Below are 14,450 nucleotides of genomic sequence, written 5' to 3' on the forward strand. Positions count from 1 at the left end.
CTTGTGTTTTCCTGATGCACATCACTACCCGCTTCTCTCCTCTTCAGTTTAGGAGAGAAGAGAGAGCCATTGTCTTTTATAGACACTGTAATGAAGCCTGTCATCACACAAAAGAAGTTTTCTAATAAAATAAATCAAAGCAGCAATGAAAATGAATGGGGAGCAGGCTTTTACAATTAGATTTGTACTTGTCTGGTGGCATGGTGCTTCTAGTGAGAAGACTCTTGCGCAGGGAGGGTCTCACCAAGAAACGAGCTGGCACGTTATGTTTGGAAACTCCTTACGGTGTAGCAGCAAGGCTCCCAGAACGGATAGCTGCATCCCCCACAGGTCATGGGAGGCCAGGTTGGGGAGAAAGCTAACATCAGACAACACGGGGAAAGGCACTGCAAAAATCATCTCCGTGGCCTGTATTTGTTCTCATCTCCAATATGATGGGTTCACAATCAAACATGATCTGGCTGATGTCAGCACGGGCGTTCACCTTCTCTCTGCCACCAGCTGGCCTCTTTTCCTGCCGGTTAGGTGAGAGGATGGTGCCCTTGGGCTCCCAGGCCCCAAATGGTATTTGGTGACTGCCCCACCCCACCCAGTCCTGTCATTCTCTTGATCAGTTGCAGGGTTTGCCACAAAGTCAGTTAAGAAAAACTACTTCCTCTCTCTGAGCCTCAGTTTCTCCATTTGGGAAATCAGGCCATAAGATAAAAACATGATGGTGTTGGGCAAAAGGACACACAGCATATAATTTCAAAGTGGTGGTATTTCTTGTCCTCTTACAAGTAGAATAAATTCACCAGGTTTCCTAGGAGCCAGGCAACAAGCTACGTGCTTTTCTCGGGTTGTCTCAACAGCCTCGTGAGGTTATTCCCACATCACAGATGAGGAGATGGGGCCCCCCAGGTTCAATGATGCACGAGGTCACACAGCTGACGTGGCGGCATTAGGACTGGTGTGCAGGGAGTCAGGCTACAGCGTGTGCTCTGACCTCTGCGTGCAGAGGTCTGGGTCCTGAATGGCCTCTGCCTCAGCTGTGGAGGAAGGGAGGGGGCTAAAGATAAAAAGGATGGGTGACCGGGGCTACGAGCAGAACCACAGGGGCCAGAGCCAGCTCCCTGCCCCAAGGCAAGTCACAACACCATTCTGTGCCTCCAGCTTTTATCTGTGACAGCATGTCCCTGGAAGGAGAGTCCCCTCCAGTCTTGGGATCCTGTCTCTCCAATGGCAGAATTGAGAATTGTTTGTCACAAGAGGGAGGTGACCATGATGGTGACTCTTTCTCTGGCCCGCTGTGTCTCTCCCACTCCACCCCAGACAAATCCAACCAGGATCCAGCCTGAAAGAAATGGAAATAGTTCCTTCTGCCCAAGAAATAATAAAGCCTTCTGCTTCCGGCCCATGACTTATATTCTTGCTAAGATTACTAGAAGCAAAAAAGATGCAGTGCATTTCCTCTGGAGATTAAAGAACTGATGACACAACGAGATTCATCCTTCTCTCTAATCAAGTTCCTATTCCCAAGACTTTGCATCAGTCTTGATTCATTCACTCCTTTGGGAATTCTACAAGCACAGACTGCCTGGTATGGGGAAGACACTGAGCTCGGCACTGGGGGGCCAATGGCAAGTACAATGGATGAGCCCCTTGACCACAATGACCCTGAGTCTAAAGGGGACACATAGAGGCGTTGGTAAGGACTTATACTAAAAGTGACAGAAAACTATCTTAGACTGGCTGTAACCAAGAAAAAGGTTGGGGTGGATAGGCTGTCTTCAGCCCAGTAGGTTCCAGCTGCTCTAACAGGTGTCTCTCTTCCTCTCTTGACACTGCCCTCTGTGCTGGCTGCATTTGCAGGCAAGCCCTCCCTTACCGTGTGGGGGCTGCAGTACACTGTCACCTTTGCTCTCTAGCCCAGAGAAAAGTGTGTGGCCAGCTCTCACATCAAGCACCAGCATGCAGAGCGACCATCAGAAGTACCCACAACCCAGCCTTACACCAGCTTCAGAGCACAGGAGGGTGGGGTGCTTCAGCTGGCCCAGGGTCCCAGGTAGAGTGGTTGGGAGGACAGTCCCCAAAAGAGAGAAGGAACACTAGACAGGTAAAAATGACAGATGCCCATTGCAGGGGGATTAGATCTGAGACATAACTGTGTGGATAATTAATATTGCACTTCTGATAAAAACAATGAAGGAAAAGCGCAAGGTGCTACGTGCGGTATAAAAAGGCAATGAAGGGGCTGGCCCGGTGGCGCACTGCTACAGTGCGCTGCTTGGGAAGCACGGCGGCGCTCCCGCCGAGGGTTCGGATCCCACATACAGAACGGCTGCTCACTGGCTGAGCGAGGTGCAGGCGCGACACCGAGGGTTGCGATCCCGTTGCCGGTCCCAGTCCGGTACGGGCGCGACACTGAGGGTTGCGATCCGTTGCCAGTCACGAAAAAAAGACAAAAAGGAAAAAAAAAAAAGGCAATGAAGCCCAGAGCTGTGGGTCAGAGAAGCCCCTGAGGAGGTGGCAGGATGAGGAGGAGATACCCAGGCTATGGGAGGGGCAGAGAGCACCCTGGGCAGAGGGAGGAAGCTGTGGAAGGGCCCAGCTGTCGGGTGAAGATATGGGGCTCAAGAGGAGCAGGGTGAGATGAGTGTGGAGGGATGGAGGGGCAAGGCCCACCAGCAACACCATAGGGCACATTGACTGATGTGTAAGATGTATACTGGTGGCCGGAGGGTGTCCTGAAGGGTTGGGTGTGGGCTGCCTCAAGTGCTCCCAAAGCCATAGCTGAACAGGGGTCTGTCTCTCTGAAGGCAGTTCACATTCTGAGTCTGCCCCCAGCACCTCATGTCCTGGGCAGGGAAGCCATGGAGTAAACCTACTTTCCAAAGCCAGGACTCACTCCAGGCTCCAGACTTCCAGGGAGTCTGAGGGCATTTGGGATGCCGCAAACCTTTCCAAAGATCAAGGTCACCCTGGTCCCTCAGGAACCTTCAGGCTGATGGCCAGTGGGGTCAGGGCCAAAGAAACCAGGGGTCACAGCAAAGAGGATTTGGAAATTGATCATCCATCTGCAGAAAGGAAGGTTCCTATGCCAGGCAGAGCTGGAGACCCAGCCTCATAAGCTAATGCGAGTTTAATATGGAGTCGAGGGAGCTGGACGCTGGCCTGGTCAACTGCCTGGGAGATGTTCAAAAATAGAGCAGGGTAGGGTGTCCCCCGCCTGCCCCGCACTATTCCGCCACCCGAAAGGCAGAGAGGGCAGTCCAGCAAGCAAAAGCATCACTTCCACATCAATCACTTTGTATAAGGGAAGAGTTATTGTTATGGGATGCTGGCGTCTGATCAATATCTCCTGCTTTGAAAATAAACTTCTTGGCTTGGCCTTGACATTAATCTACCATCAGGAGCCCATTATCTCAAGACCAATGTTCTGTTCTATTGACTTGCCTGATTTTTTTTTTCTCCCCCAAGATCAGAGTATAATTGCATTTCTCCAGGCAGCACTTCCACTAATTGCAGTCCCATGAGTATCTCCTCTCGGGAAGCCCAGGACAGAGTACATCTGGGCTGGGGATGGAGACAGCAGGAGGTAATGGGGGAGCCTTAGGTGCAAGGTGGAAGAGCAGCCCTTCTAGAGCTCCTGAATTAACCAAGACATGAAGCCCCATCCCCAGCATTCCATCGAGCAGTTCAAGCTGAAAAGTTCACTTGTGCACAGAAGCGAGGTTGTAGATGTCCCCACTCCTACTCCTCATTCCACAAATGAGAGACGATGATAACAAGAAGAATAATAATGTGCCAAATCTAGCTGTGTGCCTCCTATCTGGACTGCTACAAGAGCCTTCTAGGCCTTCTCTCCCCAAAGCCTGCACCCCACAGGCCATCCCACAGGCAGACTTATCTTTGTAAAATATAAATTGGATTACATCATCTCCCTCACTGAAGACTTTCTGTGAATACTCCGTATTCTGCCCCAGAGACCCTTATAAGAGCGTCCACCCACCTCTCTTCCCTCTGCACCAGGCTTCTGGCTGTCTTTGTGCAATGATTATGCCAAGCTTGGCCCTACCCCAGGGCCTTTACACTCACTCTTCTCTCCACCTGTTCTCTCACCCCTCAGATCTTTACGTAACTTTTACCTTCTGGTCATTTAAGTCCCACCTCAAATATTCCCTGACTGATGAGGGTAAAGTAGCATTCCACACATCCATGCACCAAGTCTATCCACCTGCCTTGGTAGGCACACGCTGCCATCGGAAACCATCTCCCCAGAGAAGTTACCCACCAAAAAATTACCCCAAAACATATCATCTTAACACAATAAACAGTCATTAGTTCCAAGTTTCTCTGGCTCAGGGATTGGGAGTGGTATCATTTGATAGTTCTGGCATGGACCTGTCATGAGATAAGAGTCAGGCTATGAGCCAGGGCTGCAGCCGTCTGCATACAGGACTGGGACCAGAGCCTCCACTTCTAAGATAGCTCACTGGCACAGCTGGCAAGTTAGAGCTGTTGGCAGGAAGCCTCAGCTCTCACCACATTGGCCTCTCCACAGCGCTGCCTGAATGTGCTCAAACATGGCAGCTGGCTCCCCCAAAGCAAGTGATCCCAGAGAGAAAGGTGGAAGCCACAGCATCTTTATGACCAACTTTTCTGCCACATCCTATTGGTTACATAGCTCAGTCCTCATGTGACTCATTTGGGAGACAACTACACAGGGGCACAAATACTAGGAGGTGAGGGCCATTGGGGGCCATCTTGGAGGCTGGTCACCACTTTCCCTTCCATGACAGCAGAGGCCTTGGCTGGTTTACCCACAACTGGATGTCCCCAGCACAATGTTTGGCCCATAGTAGGTACTCTATAAATATTAATCAAATGTATGAAGTAATAATTATAATATCTAACACAACTATGACCATGTGCCAAGTCTGTGCTAAGTACTTTATGTGCAATATCTCATCCCCTAGTCCCACTTCATTTAATCCTTTATATATGAGGAAACTGAGTCTCAGAGAAGTTAACTTCCTTGCTCAAAGTCGTAAAGCTGGTTTCTGAGCCAAGACTTGAACTGAGGTCTGCCAAAGAGGATCTGTTTCGGCTGGTCCCCTCAGTGGGTATGAGTCAGCATTGACGGTACTTGTTAAGAATCCCCAAATTGCTGTCAGACCAGCATGGAGTCAAACTCAGGGTTCTTTGTGAGGCTATATATTCCTCCTGGGAGGGGGGCACAAGGAGAAACCTCAGATCCCACACTGCAGCAATACCCAGTGGCTCGGCTTAGCAAGGCCCACTACAGAGAAGGCGGGGCAGGGGGCCTGATGGAAGTGCCCAGGGGAACCCAGCAAGAGGCTTGAAGATCTAGCAGGAGACTCCAGAATCTAACGCCGGAGTCAGCAAATATGCAGAGCTATGTGCCACCTTATCCCTTCCCACTCTCATCTGAGGCAGACATCACTGTGCAATCACCATAGTCTTTCCCACCAAGCCCCCGATGCTGCCTTGGAATTCTTGTCAACACGGCACTCCAAGCATAGTGGTTTAGAGCTCAGACTCTGGAATCAGTTAAAACCGTGTTTAAATTCTGGTTCCATCACTTACTAGCTTTGTGACCTTAGACAAGTTTCTTAGCTTCTCTGAGCCTCAGTTTCTGCATCTGTATAATGAAGCTATGTTACTTCCTACTTTATAGGTTTTCTGATGAGGCTTAAATGCAGTTGTGCATGTGAAGCACTTAGCACAGTGTTTGGTGATGATAAGCACTCATTGCTGTCAGCTATTTTTACTGCTGTTATTTTATTACTGTGGTAGTATTACCTCGTGAGTTCTCTGAGCACGTCTCCAGTAGACAATCCAGGCTGATGCTTTCACTGAATGCACTAAGGAACACTAATCTTTGAGGGGACAGTGAATTGGAGTCAGAAACATCATCTCTCTCCCTTCTCACCTGCAGGTGTGGATGTGTGGGGGCCGCATGGAGGACATCCCTTGCTCCAGGGTGGGCCACATCTACAGGAAGTATGTGCCCTACAAAGTCCCTGCTGGAGTCAGTCTGGCCCGGGTAAGGTGGTGGCTTTACTGGGGGGAATCAGTATGAGCATCACTGAGGCACCATGAGGCACCTTGGGACCCAAGCCAAGTGATCCCTAGGTGTGAGGGTGTGCCCCCATTTTCCAGGTGAAGTCCAATTTAAAAGAACTTAAAGCGCTGCTTAACTACTTTTTGGCTGTGATTTTGGGAGGGTTGTTTAACTCCTCTGAGCCTGTGTTTCTTCCTTTGTTTACAGGGAGCTAATTCTTTCCAACTCTTAGTGTTGCCAGGAGAATTAAGGAAATGATGCAGTTTCCCCAAGTGTGATAGATGAGATGATCTTAGGTGGTAAACACGGAAACGTTTTCATTTTTGTATTTAAATTAATGTGGATTAGAAATTAATGTGTATTAGTGTAGCAAACGTGATTCACAGATATTATTACTTAGGATAAAGATAAAGTAGGTGCAATGTTAGAACAAGGATGACAAAGAAACGTGTTAGATAAATATTAATACAGGTGGTATGGGCCGCGGTGGCGCTCCCGCCGAGGGTGCAGATCCCATGTGGAGACCGGTTCCCGCTCACTGGCTGAGCGCGGTGTGGGCGCAACACCGATGGTTGCGATTCCGTTGTCGGTCCCCGGTACGGGCGCGACACCGAGGGTTGCGATCCCGTTACCGGTCAGTAAAAAAGACAAAAAGGAAAAAAAAAATACAGGTGGTATGGTCTTTGGGAAAGCTGGAGAGGAGGTATTTAAAACTTCCTGCAGGGGGAGGAGGGGCTAATAATGTCAGTGTTTTTCTCTTCTCCCCACCCCCTCCTCACTTTCACTGCCAAAAACTACGTGTATCAGACTGTTTCATTGCCTTAAAATGGTTTGTATTAATCATTGCTTGAATTAAATTGGTCACTGGGTACAAATGGAAATCTGTTAGCCAGAGTTTCGTTTTTGGTTTTGGTTTGGTTTGGTTTGGTATTAAATGTCCTGGGGAAAAAAATAATAAATCAGGGTGACCACAAATGAAAAGGTGGGAGGGTTCCCAGAGGGTAAAGAGCCGCAGGGAGGTTTGGGGGGAGCTGGAAAGGTCACCGCTCCCACCCCCGCCGAAGGAGACCTCCTCGTGCGAGCCTGTCCGCCTCCTGCCCAGGTCGTGCCTCCGCCTCCTTCCTCATCTGACGACCTTGACGTGCAGAGCTGTAGCCCCTGGGTCCTGTAACTTACAAGGAAAACTGAGAGGCTAGAGCAGGCAGCGCGTCTCCCCAGGCTCCTTCCGTGGGTGACAGGGGAGCTCCGGGCAGCGTCCGGCGCTGCTTTGGAAGCGGGCGTTGCGGGAAAGGAGAGCCGGCAGTGCCATCTAGTGGTGGAAGATTCTAATGATGGTCTCAGCAGCCATCGACGCTGTGGACAGCCCAAGCGATACTGGGGTAGAGTTCCAGACGCATACCGATGAGGCAGGAATCGCATGTCTTCTGAAATACCATTGGCGATCTCTGAGGAAGGTGCCAGGCAGGAAAACAGAGCACAGGCTCTCGGTAAACCGAAGACTCACCCCGTAGATGAATTCAATGAGTGACAGCTGACTGTAGGAACACAAAATTTCCTTCAGCCAAGCTTCATGCAAAGCATCTTACATACTTATCTTAATTCTCACTTGTGCTTAATTAACCCCGATTTTAGGAATGAGGAAAGTGAAACATGGTGAGGTTAAGTAACTAGAGCCAGAATTCAAACCCGTTTAGGTCTGACAAGTCTGGCACATAGCAGTCATTCCTTACATAGTGACTGTTCTTGTTAACATCAGAATCAATATTAACAATTAAGACTGGAAAGTTCATTTCAATGTCTTATCTGAATTCTGTGTTTAGGCATTTTAACTTACTTCTTTTTTTAGCTGTCTGTACCAAATCTGTATCCTGTGTTTGACTTTAAACCAGTTATCAGTCTGGGTGGTACCCCATGCCTCCTTCTCCCTATGAGCTCTGTGATCTGATTATGTGTAGGTTTGCAGGACCACAAAGATGCCTGAATCAGGGGAGGCCTTCTGTTACAGGATCTAACTACCTTCATTTAGTTGCAGATCATATTTTAAATGTTTGCTCAGTGTTTTAACAACCAAATCCTAAGCCTTCTAGAGCATGATCTCCTAGAACATCCTTTTGATAGATTTGAGGAAAGGTGTTCCCATAGCCCTAAGAGAGTGAGGTAAAGAGGAAAAGTGAAGTTGTGCAGATTCCAGAAGGACAAGCAGCCAGACAGCGGTGAGGCAGCAGCAATCTGGTAAGGATGAGCTATCCACCAGTGTGCCTGCCTCAAGAACAAGTAGCCAGTCTTATTTTGTTTACTAAACTTGCTAAAATCTTTCTTGTCTCTGCCTCTGGAAAAAAGGTCTTAAGGAAGGCGATAACAGAAACGCTCTCAATCTTAGTGAAACAGAAGTGTAGACTTATTCCAAGGATCCAGGCAAATCTCTGTAATCCAAACTGGGACTCAGAACCAGGAAGTGTTGAAAGCAGGGGTGTGAGGAGCACAAAGTCCATTAAAATCTCAAGACACTTTTCATGACTCTAGCAAGGGGAGATAAGAGAAATAAATGTAGTCCTTTCCTTTGGTCTAAAAACTCAGCTATGTAAAAGATCAAGATCTGGGAGAAATGGCTTATTAAACCATGCCTGGAAAACATAATCAATATTAATTTAAATAGTAATTAAAATATTAATTAGAATTAAAATATTATGTTATATGGTCCTTTAAGAATATCACTGGGGAGTTTGGCTGCTTTCTGTGGTTAGGTTGGCCAGTCTTGCTTTTGGTTGGAGTGAAACGACAGTAGTTCTCATTATCCCAACAGTTTGAGCAAGTTAGACAATGAGCTAAAGGACTTGAGTGGGCAGACTGGAAAAAGGAGAGGAAACACTGTGTTTTAGAGTGTTCAGGTATACAGGCTCTGTTAGGTCTTCAATTTCCTCTGGGCACAATTTTAAATTAAACACAGCCTTTGCTGAGTAGGGGCCTGGTGGGGATAACACTGTTCCCAAACTGTTTTCTAACCCACTGTGGACTCTAGCACGCAGGAAAAACTAAGCAGCAGGAAACGTAGTGGTTTCCTGGTCCCAAATTCAGAGCCAGCAACACTGAAGAGCTGGTGGATTTGGTCTCCCATTTGGGGGTCTCCCTCATGTTAGTTTCCTTCCCCCTTACTTAGGAGTAGGCAAACCACATTTGTATGGCCCATGAGCTAAGAATGGTTTTTATATTTTTAAACAGTTGGGAGGAAACAAATCAAAAGAAGAATATTTTGTGACACATGAAAATCAAATTTCAATGTCCATAAGTTTTATAGGTACACAGACATACCATTTACATGTTGTCTATGCTGCTTTATAGCTACATCAGACTTGAGACCATATGGTTTACAAAGCCTAAAATATTTACTATCTGGTCCTTTATGAGAAACATTTCAACATTTGCCACCCCTGCCTCCTAGATCAGTTCTTCACACGTAGGTGTGAATGACTGATAACAACCTAAAATGCTAACTCCCCTTTACCCTTCAGAGGAAAATTTGAATCTAAATAGGGAAAAAAACTTACAACAAAGGTAAAGCCTGAACAGTTATGTGTGTATGAAGGTCTTTCAAAACATTCTTGGAATTAAAAGATAAATCTTTCCATGAATTTTTTGATGCCCCCTCATATGTGTGTGTGGTGCCAGTGGGGTAGGGATGGGAGTCCTCGCAATAGCCAGAGTTTGGGGGAAGATGTTTTGGAGCAGGCAGTTTCCTCTGAACCTTGAATTTGTGCTCTCCATGATCAGCTGTCAGAGGTTCTCACTGGGTGATGTCTACACTGCAAATGGAATAAGGAATTTTCATCACAATTACACATAAGAATCCACTCTTCCTCTATCCCCAAGTCTTCTCACAAACAGAATGTTTCCTCACCTGCTACCTCTACTTGCCAGTAATGTGGTGGTCATTTTTTTATTGATTACCTGTGTGCACCAAAATAAAAATAGCAGCAACCTTTGCACCTCAAAGAATTATTAGAATTTCCGGCTGTTAATAGAATTATACCTTTTGGTTGCAAATTATAATTTGTTTTTACCATGCAATTTGGTCAGAACTCTTTTAATTGAAAATGACAGACACCCAACTCAAATTGGCTTCGCAAAAAAGGGAATTTACTGGCTCATGTAACTAGAAAGTCCTGAGGTGTTTCTGCCTTCAGACATGGCTGGATTCCAGTGCTAAAAGGAGGAATGTGTTCCTTGATCTAGCCCTCAATGCTGCTTCATTCTGGGGGTGATTTAATCCATCGACAAGCTTTCCTCATGGTGGCCATATGGCCCCCCAACTCTTGCTGACATCTTACCCAGCAATCCAAGCAGAAACAGAGCAATTCTTCCCGGTAGTTCAGCAAAAATTCCCAGGCTAATGTCTCTATTGGTTCTGATTGGCCTGGCTAAGATCACATGCTCATTGCTGACCAGTCCGTGTCCAGGGGTGTCTACATTCACATCAGCCAGGCTGGGTCTGTCTTTCTTCCAACCAGTAAATTGACAGTGAGACAGGGGTGGCTCCCCAAAGGAAAGTTTCTAGTGACACGGTGGCTATCACTAGAAAAAGAGGGGATGGAAGATGGGTAGGCAAAACGACAGCAGTCTACTATTCAATTGTAAGTTGTAAGTCCTCAAAACATGCATAAATAACACAGAGAAATCCGGAAAGCCTAAAAACATGGTGTGACTAGGATCTTTGCTGCAACCTAAAATAGGAAAGGGTTGCCAGGACTCTTTGCACCGCAGCCCCTGGCCTTAGTCCCTCGGCGAGCCTGACTTTTCTTCCCGCCTCTGTTCCCCCAGAACCTTAAGCGAGTGGCGGAGGTGTGGATGGACGAGTACGCCGAGTACATTTACCAGCGCCGCCCGGAGTACCGCCACCTCTCGGCCGGGGACGTGGCGGCCCAAAAAAAGCTCCGCAGCTCCCTGAACTGCAAGAGTTTCAAGTGGTTCATGACCAAGATCGCCTGGGACCTGCCCAAATTCTACCCGCCCGTGGAGCCCCCGGCTGCGGCTTGGGGGGAGGTGAGTGTGATGGGCAGGGCCCAGTGTGAATGCAAAGGCAGGAGAAAGTGCGCGGAACGTACTAATAGGAGACCGTGTCCTTTCTTTCCTGGCGTCTCTCTGAACTTGTCCTGGTGTTGTATTTGCAATAATTTAGTGTTCTAAGTATAGAAAAATTAAAACTTTAAATAATTTGCATGAATCTTTGTATAGCAGTGCGGGTGTTAAGTGCAGATGAAGGACATGTAACTCATGTTCAGAACAGATGAAATGACGGATCTGTGTTTCACACCTCCGGCACGCATAGGTATTTCTTACCAGAATAGTGAAAAGACTGCATAAAACATACTCAACTGTTTTGAGAAGCTGATGCCACAGTGGGATTAGACGTGCAAGAGGTTTATTGATGAAATTCCTGAAAAGAAAGATGAGGGAGCCCTGGGAGACTGGAAGAGCGGGAGACCATGGTTCTGGTCTGACCTCCGTGAAGAGGAGGGGAAGGAGGGAGGCCTGGGGTAGGAAGAGTCCCAGACTGCAGCGTGGCTCTGAGGACATTGTGGCCAGGTTAATGAAGTCCTCAAGCCAACTCACCTGTCAGAAGGATTCAGCACCTCCTAGGAGTGGCCTGCCATAGTATCCCCACGTCCTTTGGTCACTGGCTGGGGAGCAGCCCACGGGAAGACACGTGCTAGATTCAGACCACACAGCATGGCTGTTAGACTCCCTGCAACAGGAAGTTTAGTGGCCCATTTTTCATAGCTGCCACGTCGCCCCCATCCCTCAGACAACATGTGATTCAACACCAAGCACAGTGGCCTGCCCATAGTAAGTGCCCAGTCAGTATTTGTTGGCCAAGCAAGGCTGGTGGGGGCTGCCACCTCTTGTCATTCACCTGCCCTAAAAGGCAGAGAGTCCAAGACCTATAGCAAAGATTTTGTGTCCTTTTCTACAGGGTTTTTGAGGTACAGTCCCTGGACCATCTGCACTTGGGTCACCTGGAATGGGGGTAAATTTGATTCCTGGATCTATGGGATCAAATTCTCTGGGAGTGGACCAGGGAGTCTGCCTTTTCACCGCTTCTCACTTCCAGCCTCCCACCACCACCAACCCATGACTCTGCATGCTCTAACACAGCAGTATTTTGAGGATTACTCTCTGTGGACTGAGTATTCCTCTGCTGAGAGTCTCCAGGCACTTCCAACAGCCCAGGGCAAGCTTCATTAAGACAATTCGAAGCTGTGCCCATCTAACGTCTCTGCCTTGGTTCCCCTCCCTGCCAGCAGGGCCCAGTGGGTACCTTGGGGTGCCTCACTGGTCCGCTTCTTCCCTCTTTTCCTCTTAGATCCGCAACATGGGCACAGGGCTGTGTGCAGACACGAAGCATGGGGCCCTGGGCTCCCTGCTGAGGCTGGAGAACTGTGTCAGGGGCCGCGGGGAGGCTGCCTGGAACAACATGCAGGTAAGGGCCACTCTTCAGGGACCGGCAGCCAGGTTCTCTGAGCCATCTGTGACCTGGGGTGCCCCCCGTCGTCAGGACTGGGAGGGAGAGGCCACGGACAGTGATGAGTGACAAAAGTCAGCCTAGGGGAAGAGTTATAAGAGCTTCCTAAACACCTTGGAAAGGACATTTCTTCACTGTAGAGCTAGGGCTAGGGTCTGAAGCTCACAGACCCCTCAAGCCAGTTCACAAACCCTTCACATGCAGGTCTATGAGCTAGGTAACTGGCAAAAAGTTCCTTGGAGCCTTGGTTGAAGAAGGAATAGTCTTTATTCAGCACACACAACACTATGAGCTAGGCAGCACAAAGAGAAACTCAGAAACTCAACTGTTACCAGCAAAGTCCAAAGAAAAACTGAAACTGAGCAGCTGCCAGCAGAGTAAACATGCTCTATTGTTAGAGGCAAGCTCTCTGCCCCCAGCCTGCTTGCAAACTGCAGAACACACAAGAGCAATAACTAGAAAGATACATGGGTACACATGCACACTAACTCCACCCACACACAACTTGTTTACAGGAAATGTCCAGGGAGCCTGTCTAAATTATCCTATTTTCCCCACACTTCACACTGCAGTAAAACCATGAATCTATACCGTTTTGGTTACAAATGATGGAAACCCAGCCCAAATGGCCTTCAACAAAAAAAGGGAGTTATTGGATCCTGTCACTGAAAAGTCTCCATGATGTCATCTGTATCTCTCTGGAGTCTGCTTCCTTCTTAACCTGGCTCTTCCTACATGGTGGCATATGTGATCATTAGCAGTGAAAGCTTCCAGCCCTCCATGGATAGGCATGCCCCTTCCAGGAATTCTGGAAAAGGCCTGGGGGTGTGGTCAGCCTCACCTGAAGGATAAGGAGGAGGGTGGGAGAAGGTTGGTTACCCAAGTAATGTTATCAGGAGAATGTGCGATGTCCCCCGGACTTGCAGCCCCTACTCTCAGGAAACTACCTTTAGTTTTCTGTGGTTCCCTCTTGTCTGGCTATGACAAAGGCTACTGTGAGGCTAATGTCTCGAATCCTGCTCACAGTGCCAATTGTCTAGCTCTTAATCCTGTTCGTGACGCCAATTATAAAGCTAGGTAACCACGCTAGTTGTCACAGCTCTTTTACCTGCTGGTAATCCTGCACCGCCTGGGTCAATGGTTGAGCTAGGGCTGGGTCTGGAGCTCCCAGACCTCTTAAGCCCATTCACAGACTGGGTCACAAACTCTTCACACACCAGGCTGGGTCACCAGACCCCTTCACACAGGTCTCTGAGCTGGGTAACTGGCCACACGGTCCTTGGAAGCTGCAGGTCTGGAAAAAACATGGCTGCGCAGGGCGGGTGCCTGAGGCAGTAAAAACCAGCCAAAGCAGCGCTGCTGTGCAGGTACACTAACTCCACCCACACACACAATATTACCAAACCACCCCTAAACTGGCTCCGAGGTGAGGGGAGCCTGACCAAATTGTTCCATTTTCCCAACAATCCACCCCTTCGGGGTCCCTCGTGTACAATCTATGTGTTCAGAATCTTCCACAATGTTCCCTTAGTGAGGATAAATGACTCTACATTTACATAACCTATTGTCCATTTAATATGCCTTAAAGCTTGCAGTTCTGTCCTTTCAACTGTCAGCTGCATATGTCCTGTTAGTAGTCACCATTGGTGTGATCCTCCATGCAAATCTATAGTCATACCGATGGGCAGTTCAATGCATATTCAGCAGGCTGACACGTTGATCACGCGACTCTGGTGCGGTGCCTGCAGCCAGAACACTATGGGCGAAAAGACAGAAGTTATTGGTACCAATAGGGGAAGTTTTCGCCCCTCTGGTAAGATACACGCCAGTTTGCCATCCTGAGAAAGGATGGTTGCAGGAGTAGGT

At 48.2% G+C, this 14,450-nt stretch overlaps 1 protein-coding gene across 1 annotated transcript in view; it reads left to right on the plus strand.

Moving 5' to 3' along the window:
- GALNT10 (polypeptide N-acetylgalactosaminyltransferase 10) overlaps positions 1-14,450 on the plus strand; it is a 44,649-nt gene that overhangs the window by 16,443 nt on the left and 13,756 nt on the right. Inside the window, exons 3-5 of the mRNA XM_008573166.1 lie at positions 5,942-6,049; positions 10,883-11,104; positions 12,426-12,542. Coding sequence (XP_008571388.1) covers positions 5,942-6,049; positions 10,883-11,104; positions 12,426-12,542 — 447 coding nt within the window. The remainder of the gene's footprint in view (positions 1-5,941; positions 6,050-10,882; positions 11,105-12,425; positions 12,543-14,450) is intronic.

This window comes from Galeopterus variegatus, unplaced genomic scaffold (genome assembly GCF_000696425.1).
Source record: "Galeopterus variegatus unplaced genomic scaffold, G_variegatus-3.0.2 Scaffold884, whole genome shotgun sequence".
NCBI lineage: Eukaryota > Metazoa > Chordata > Mammalia > Dermoptera > Cynocephalidae > Galeopterus > Galeopterus variegatus.